We start from the raw sequence: 8,583 nt of genomic DNA, 5'->3' as shown, positions 1-8,583 counted from the left end.
CTAGATCAATTTATAGAGGTGTTGCAATATGAGTTAAACCAGCACTCATTCTTTTTAAAATATCTTTTCAGGTGTCACAGCTTGACAGCCGTGTTGGTATAAGTCACATTTTCAGTGCACTGTTTTGTAATGCTGGATGGAACCTAATGTAACTGTCTCAATAGTTTTTAAATAGTTCTAAAATCCATAAAGCCTCTAACTTAGGTACTGTGTAGCCCTCATCACTGTTGTGTATGAGCACTTCCTAGCTTTTAATGTATCTATCCTTATCCCACGCAGTGAAGTAAGGCAGTGCTATTATGCCTATTTTACAAATGGGAGTGAACGGAACCACAGGCAGAGTATGTGACTTTCCCAAGGTCACATAGGAAGTTGGTGGCAGATCAAAGAATTTAACCTGGATGTCTAAGGTTCTATGCTCGCACTCCAACCACTGAATGATCCTTCCTTCTCTTGCATCCCCATCCAATCCTTTCAATTTGATTCAGCTCTGTACAAATTGACCCTGATGCTCTGCACAAAGCTGTCTAGAGTTGTGAATGTGTGGTATTCAATTCGACATGGTTTCATCTCACTTGTTAGCAGTAAATAACCCATCTTACTCACCATAATCCTGAAGTACAGTGTGGCAAGCAGAAGTACAGGAAAATACCAGGAAAAAACAACAGATAAAAATGAAGTCTTTTATCATGTTTTTGCAAAATTACATGGTCAACTGTGAAAATAGCAATAGTATAAAAACATTTACAGTTAGAAGGGATTGTATTGAAATCAAATCCATATCACTTGTTTATTTTACTTGTTTTGCACTTAAGATTATATCGAAATTTAACTAGATCACAGGTCTGGAACATAAGTCTTAAAAAAAAACCACATACGTCATTTAAGTAGAAATTGGTCATTACTATGCCAGCCTGTGTCCAGTGACTAGGTTCTTACTGAAACCATTACAGCATGTACAATAAAGAAAGAAAATACTTAAACTTATAAAAGGAACTGGGGTGGCTCTAGGCATTTCTAAGCATGGTAGGCAGGCTGCGTTCGGCGGCTTGCCTGCGGGAGGTCCGCTGGTCCCGTGGCTTCAGCGGACCTCCCGCGGCATGCTGCCCCAAGCACATGCTTGGCGTGCTGGGGCCTGGAGCTGCCCCTGAAAAAGAAGTTGTAGCCTACAAAATGAATCCTCTTAATTAATGACTAATTTGAAAGAATTAAGTTGATTTACTAGTGCAGCAATAAGTTTAGTATAAGCGACAGCAATTTGGGATTAAGTGTTACATTAGGAATCTTTGTCACACAGGTTAAACTTGGTTATCAGTCAAAGATGCTCTTCGGTGGCTCTCCTTTAGGCTTCTCAAAGGCTGTTTCCCCTCCTGTCCGATCTTGACTGAATATGGAAGGTGCCACAGAGCCCTCTTGTTCTTGAAAATGAAGAACAAAAGGAGTCAATCAGTGAAAAAGATTTATGCCAATAATAGCTGTGCTGCTGGAACATGTACTTTTTCTGTGATGAAATACATCACCCCATTCAAATGCATGGAAATTCAGGGCTTGTCAGTGGTACAAAATGTGTGGGTTTGCAGCACACACAGTTGCATTGCTCAACACTATACAATGGTACTATTGTTCTGAATAATGTTGTAGACTCTCAAAGGCAGTTTAGTCCAATTGCCAGACCTCTTGGCCAGTATCTTTAACTTATCCCTCTGAGGAAAGAAACCCTGTAGCTACATTTGAAGCTTTCAAAACAGAGTTTTAAATTCAGAGTATGGGATTTCAGATTTAAACCCCATCTTTCCTCATGACAAACCATGAGCACCAGGTGAGAGATTTCAATAAAATATTTCTCTTCTTTCTCTCTGTTTATGTCCTGTAGTCCAAGCACAGCTAATATATATTCTCCTGACATCCCAGGCATCTCCCAACATAGGATCAAATCCTCTAGTCCTGACTCATTTTTAAACTCACTGCTTATTCAAGGAAGACACACTGACATTAATTAGGGAGTAAGAACGTGGTTTAGCCCATGTTCCAGAAGTCAAATCCATGGCAGTACTGCACAGCCTGTAATGCTCAGTCAGTATAGTCTGGAGGCAGAGGCTCACTTTGCTGCAGAGCCTTTCACCTTATGAGCTCCAGCTAATGAAAACCTAATTGGTGGAAGAAGGGTGGGAAGCAGACCAATTCCTGCCCTTCCTCTCAGGTGATCTACACAGCCAGGGCAAAATATATGAGCATTATCGCGCCTGCATTTCAGCAGAGGGTTCTGCCAGTTTTACATTTATGTGCCTTAATGCATATATTGTACTCCTTGGAAACATGAATAAGCTCCATTTATTATTAGAAAAATTTCTTTCTGTTGTACGCAAATGGAGGTTGCCTGAATGAAACTAGTTGGCTATTCTTTAGAGAGCTTGCACTTCAGCTGGGATTATCAGTTAAATTCAAGTTTTACTTTGATGATTGCTTTAGCATTTGTAGTATTGTAAACAGATAAGCGATTTACCACATTGCTTCATGACTTGGTAGGTTTTGGATTTAATCTGCTGGTTGGTGGAGAGCTTTCCTCTAGCCCCTTTGAGATCTTCCTCCTTCACTGGAGGACGCTTCTTTTTCACGGGGGCTGCCTAAAAATATTGACAGATGGGGAGATGTCAGTATTTCAAGTTACAGAACATATAAGAGACAAAGATGAAACATTTAGAACTGTTATCTAACACATACTCTATATTCCATGTATACCTACGCTATATTGTACACACAAATGATCAGCGTCCTTGTACAGCACATACAGATAACAGTAGGCAGCTACATTGCACATAGATGGCAAAGAAGAAAAAAGTGTGCTACCAAACATTCATCTTCCTGAACTAGATGTTGAAAACACTTGCCCTAGTAACCCGAGAACCATTGTTATGTTATGATTATCTTGAGATGATGTAACTTTTGAAAGACGGAGTGGAAGTGGTTTATCATCATATCTACCAAACTATGCCTTGCGCCTAAAGACCAAACTGGTAGTTAAGGAACCTGAGTCTAGGTTTGGGAAGTAAAGAAGAGAAGAAAGAGAGGAATCTAGATCTCGACTTACAAATATGAAGACATGTCCATTAAACTATTATGCTGAGGGAAAGATGCCCAGGAGTGTCAGCATACCAAAGTTGGAATGGTTCGAACCATTGTGGTAAAATCTGACCTAGGCATCAGACTTTTCACTGCAGAGTTAACTCAGGTGATCAGCACCTGGGTCTGAGCACCCAATTTAGTCTAGAGCAGGTGTGAGTAGCCATCCTGTAAACTGAGTTAGTGTCGTTACACTGATGCTGCACTTACCCAGGTGCGTTGCTAGGACTTCCAGGGTATCAAGATTCCTTCCCCACTTTGAACTTTAGGGTACAGATGTGGGGACCTGCATGAACACCTCTGAGCTTAACTACCAGCTTAGATCTGGTTTTGCTGCCACCACTGCCAAATACTAACTCCCTTCCCTGGATAGTCTTGAGAGACTTCTTCACCCAGTTCCTGGTGAACACTGATCCAACCCCTTGGATCTTACCACAAGGAGAATTTAACCATCCCCCCTCCTTTCCCCCACCAATTCCTGGTGAGTCCAGATCCAAGGGGATTGGATCTTAAAACAAGGAAAAATCAATCAGGTTCTTAGAAAGACGGCTTTTAATTAAAAAAAGAAAGGTAAAAATCATCTCTGTAAAATCGGGATGGAAAATAACTGTACAGGGTAATCAGATTCATAGAGCCCCTCTAGCCTTAGGTTCTAAGTTACAGCAAACAGAGGTAAATCCTCTTAGCAAAAAGGAACATTTACAAGTTGAGAAAACAAAGATAAGACTAACATGCCTTCCCTGGCTGTTTCTCATATTTCAAACTTGTGAGTGACTGGTTCAGAAAGATTTGGAGAGCCTGGATTGATGTCCTGTCCCTCTTAATCCCAAGAGTGAACCACCCCCAAAAACAAAGAGCACAAACAAAAGCCTTCCCCCCACCAAGATTTGAAAGTATCTTGTCCCCTTATTGGTCCTTTGGGTCAGGTGTCAGCCAGGTTACCTGAGCTTCTTAACCCTTTATGGGTAAAAGCATTTTGGTGTCTCTGGCCATGAGGGATTTTATAGTATTGTACACAGGAGGGCTGTTCCCTTCCCTTTATAGTTATGACACAGGGTCATCTCACATGGCTCTTAGCACCGCAGTAAACTGAGCTGCTCTATGATTCTTTCCCAGTAAATTCTGGGAGAACTTTTCTGTCCTTCTGAGCACATGGGGGGAATTGTGGGAAGATATTGGAAGACTACCAAGCACTCCAGTGATTTAGGCCTGGTCTACATGGGGGGGTAATCGATCTAAGTTACACAACTTCAGCTACATGAATAACACAGCTGAAGCCAACATACTTAGATCTACTTACCGCACTGTCTTCACTGTGGAAGGTCGACTGCTGATGCTCCCCCATCGACTCCGCCTGCACTTCTCACTCTGGTGGTGTACCAGAGTTGACGGAAGAGTGCTCAGCAGTTGATTTATCATGTCTTCACTAGACACGATAAATCAACCCCTGCTGGATCGATTGCTCCAGAGGTAAGTGTAGACGTGCCCTTAGCCTGCGCCTTCACTGTAAAGTGGGTAGCTTATCAACCCAAAAAAAAGCCTCACTGGGGCTTTGACCTGCAGCCCAAGATGGGGCACCTACTCTGGGTTGAAAGCACCACTAAAACATGGGTCAGAGGTTTCTGCGTGTGGAGATTAGGGACAGCACCAAAGTAAGAGTTTGAGATAACTCCGCAGTGAAGACATACCCTGAGTCTAAACTTTCTAAGTGTTCATTATTTATTTCTCTAGAATTTGTTTTATGCATCTTTCTACTGACTTGTGAATCAAGAATATTTTGGAGAAAATTTCTGGTTGGACTTAATTGATCCAGGTTAAATATTTGTCCATTAAATTAGTAGTCTTTTGGTAACTAAAATATCTTTTTCTCCCATCTAATCTCTTCTTTTGCCTGACCAGAAAGTTTGTATAATTTAGTAGTGCAAACCAAGCAATCAGTGGTATTGGCTACAGGTTCTGAACATATTTAAGTGTCTTTATTCATAATCTGGAATAAATAAATGATGAATAAAATCTCAAGTCCTACAGCAGAAACAGGAGTAACTGAGGGTTGCCATTTACCATATTTTTGCAAGTACTGTATGTTGTACAGTTCTGATTTGTCTACGTAGACTTCTTCCAGCCAATGAGCATGGTAATACCTGAATGCATCACCATCAAAAGAGGAAGTTGTAGGAATGACACAACATTGGTCAGTGTCAGTCGGTTATACACATCATTCCTGAAAGTCTTGCCTTCAGGGTGCTATTTCAAGGATAACAAACATGATGCCACCACTCCCTTCTGGCATGGAGTGCACAGTGGTAACTAACATACAGGCATGCAATTCGATTAGTCCAACCCCATCCTCACAAGAGAAGCAACTGAAGAACTAAAAACAATAGCCAAAGTGTTTGATTTAAGAGTAGTTGTGTATTATTTGACCACCAAAAGCCTAACACACTGTAGCTAGATCCTCTTTCCTTATTTTAACTTTAGTTAATCATTGCTGACTGACTACAGAGATGCATCTGAGGAAGTGGGTATTCACCCACGAAAGCTCATGCTCCAAAATGTCTGTTAGTCTATAAGGTGCCACAGGATTCTTTGCTGCTTTTACAGATCCAGACTAACACGGCTACCCCTCTGATACTTGACTACAGAGAACTATCTTGTTGGAAGGGGGACAATGGATGAATTTCTAGAGATTGGCGACAAAAAAGAGAGACCATGTAATTCAGGGGAATGGATTCTCTTGACCCCAAGTGTGAGAATGATTTCAATAGTCTGTTCCAAGCAGCATCCACCCTCATGACTTTTGGCAGTGGGAAAGTTGGTTGTACTGGAGACTCTTGCATGTTCTCTCTCGGCTACAAACACAGAAGAATGCCTCAGCATAGCTTGCATTTAATGTCACTGAAATTTACTGTGGGAACCAAAATGTCCTCAAGGCCTCTGGGGAAAGTGTTATATAGCCAGCCAATGAAAGCAAAAGGCATAAAACCTAAAAGAAGAAATCCTTTTAACAGTGTTTCTCAGCAAGTGGTTAGTGCCATTTATTAACTGATTATTCAAGAGACAGGCTAAGTATCTACTATAGGCACAGGTTTTGTGTATGTCTGTATTGGTATTTGTCATGCAGTGTGAATTATTTATATACCTCACAGCCCCACAACTGGACAATGAAGAGAGCAATACATGGCCTTTTAGTGTGGGTGCAGGTTCTAAACCAGAACAGGGGAAAACTGGTTTCATGAACAGAATGAGCATGACACCTGTGGAATCCCTTCTTAAATCTTAAGTGCCAGGTATCAAGATTTCCTAACTTACCATGGCAGAAATCACTAACTCTAAGGCTTTGTCTTTACTGCCAAAAATGGTGTGTGTTGATAGCAGGGTAATGAACGTGCATTAGCTATCCCACTGTAAAACCCTAGTGTAGGAAGGCACTTGTAGTTTTTACCATGTGGCAGTGAAGACAGCCTAAGAAAAGAAGCTTCAGCCTGCTGGCACTCTGGGTATTATTGTGACTGGCAAAAAGTAGAACTATTTTCAATTGCTTGCCAGTCACAAGTGACAGGATCTAAACCAGAAACTATTCTTAGTAGGCAAAACAATCCAGCCTTGGTTTATCTCCAATTGTCAATAGCACAAAGTGTTAGTTTACAAGATCTGCAACATTGCCTTCAAGTCTGTTTCACTTGGAATAAAGAGAATAAGCAGAACTGAATTCTTTCCTAATGCTTCTTAGGATTCTTTTCTCTAGCCTTGCAGTATTGCTCCTGTAAAGCTTTCTTACCATCTCAGCTCTGTCATAAAACACTGTCCATTAGGAAAACTGTATGCAAGCATACATTCTTTGGGTTCTTTATACATTCAGAGCAATCCTGAAATTGAGCCACTCTTAGACATACTTAAAATGCATAGAGTTGGAGAACGATTTTAACCTATTGGTTACATGGTACATTTGAAGTTAAGTGAGTACTTTGGGTCTTAAACATCTATTTTATCTTTATGTCTAGAACTTGTAGTCCCTCATACTCATTGCTTTTCTGTATTTTGTTATAATGAAGCCTGATTTTACATAGGGAACAGAACACTTCAAGGAAATCTCCTCAAGGACATAGAGCAAGAAACAAAAAAGTTAAACCTATAAACTAAAATCCCACATTTACACATTCTATAGCCTTTGGGATTAGCCTAAAAGTATAACAGGAATCACCTTTACATTTAAATCTATCACTATATCTGCACAATCTAGATGGAAAAAAAATCTTTCCTTTTCAACAAATGTGGTTAAAGCTAAAAAGTATAGTTTACATTCTTGTGTTAATTTGCAGTCGTTCCAGTATAGGAGAAGTTACTTTTCGGTCACTAGCAAAGTCAATGATTTGAGAAAATTTTCATTAACATAACAAAGCATAAACTGTCAAACTACTTAACCAGAAGAATCATTAAATAGTGCAATATTTGTCAGATGTGGCGCAACACACCAGCCAATTTAATATTGTTCCATACCTGTGACATAGCTGGGGTGCTCACCCAATATTAGTGCTCTTAGAGGCAGTTTTTCCCTTGGATCAGCTCCGAGTGCACTCTGCAGCAGCCTGGTTTTCTCTGGACTTATATAGACCATTAACATGAAGTCATTAGGTGGGTCATTTTCCCAAACCAGATCCCAGAATTATTCAGGTTGACAGAGGCTGCTGTTTTGAAAGATTTATTCTTAGAGATGACTGGGGTTTGTAGAATTTACTGACCTGCCTGGCTGGAGCCTGGATGAAGCTCAGAACTGACAAGAGGAGACAGCTGCAGTAGTGAAACTGAGTGGATGGAAGTTCAGTACACTCTACTATAACAAATAGTTCTTCCAGGGGAACCTGCTGGGGCTCTATTTATAACTTTAAAAGGCAATGCTTTGTTAGGGACTCTTCTGACTTTGTGAACGTTTCTGATGGGAAGGCTGACAAACAAATTTGGAGGGGGGGTTGGTTTCTTACTCTCCCAGTGTTACCGTAACATGTGCTATAAAACCTACAATTAGGAGTATGACAATGTCCGATGCCAGATAACCTTACTTTTCTGATTAGGTCTCAGCCATAATATGTTCTCTTTGTTAGTGTTGCATTTCAAATACTTGATATTATTTGATCATTTGAATTCTTCCAATGCCAAAACTTGATTTCCTTGATGTTCCTTTGCTCTTAAGACTGCTAGTGTTTTCTCTTTAGAAGGAATTAAAAAAAAATTGAATCCTCAAGTCAAGAGGATGGGAAGTTAAGAGTTAAGTAAGAATGAAAAACAACAAAGCAGCCTAGGTAACTATTTTTGTACTTTGTCAGCAATCACAAACCTTTTCTTTTAAAAAGATGTCCCTAATTTTTCAGTGAATAATTTTTATTTATAGGTTATAGCAAAAATCATTTCAAATTGTGTTCCAATTCTGGTTAGTAGAATTGAATTGTATTGTATTTATACTAAAGT

The 8,583-nt window shown here is 40.1% G+C and overlaps 1 protein-coding gene across 1 annotated transcript; it reads right to left on the bottom strand.

Moving 5' to 3' along the window:
- Positions 1–669: 669 nt before the first annotated feature.
- Positions 670–7,771, bottom strand: MUSTN1 (musculoskeletal, embryonic nuclear protein 1). The gene is made up of 3 exons (XM_050957941.1): positions 7,618–7,771; positions 2,504–2,624; positions 670–1,418 (listed from the first exon to the last, which is right to left on the bottom strand). Exons 1-3 carry the CDS (start codon positions 7,624–7,626, stop codon positions 1,312–1,314), a joined length of 237 nt encoding a protein of 78 aa, XP_050813898.1. The 5' UTR covers positions 7,627–7,771; the 3' UTR covers positions 670–1,311.
- Between the last annotated feature and the right edge of the window lie 812 nt (positions 7,772–8,583).

Source organism: Gopherus flavomarginatus, chromosome 6 (genome assembly GCF_025201925.1).
Source record: "Gopherus flavomarginatus isolate rGopFla2 chromosome 6, rGopFla2.mat.asm, whole genome shotgun sequence".
In the NCBI taxonomy this organism is placed as follows: Eukaryota; Metazoa; Chordata; order Testudines; family Testudinidae; genus Gopherus; species Gopherus flavomarginatus.
The sequence above is the reverse complement of the archived record's forward strand: the minus strand, read 5'-3'. Positions and strand labels throughout refer to the sequence as shown.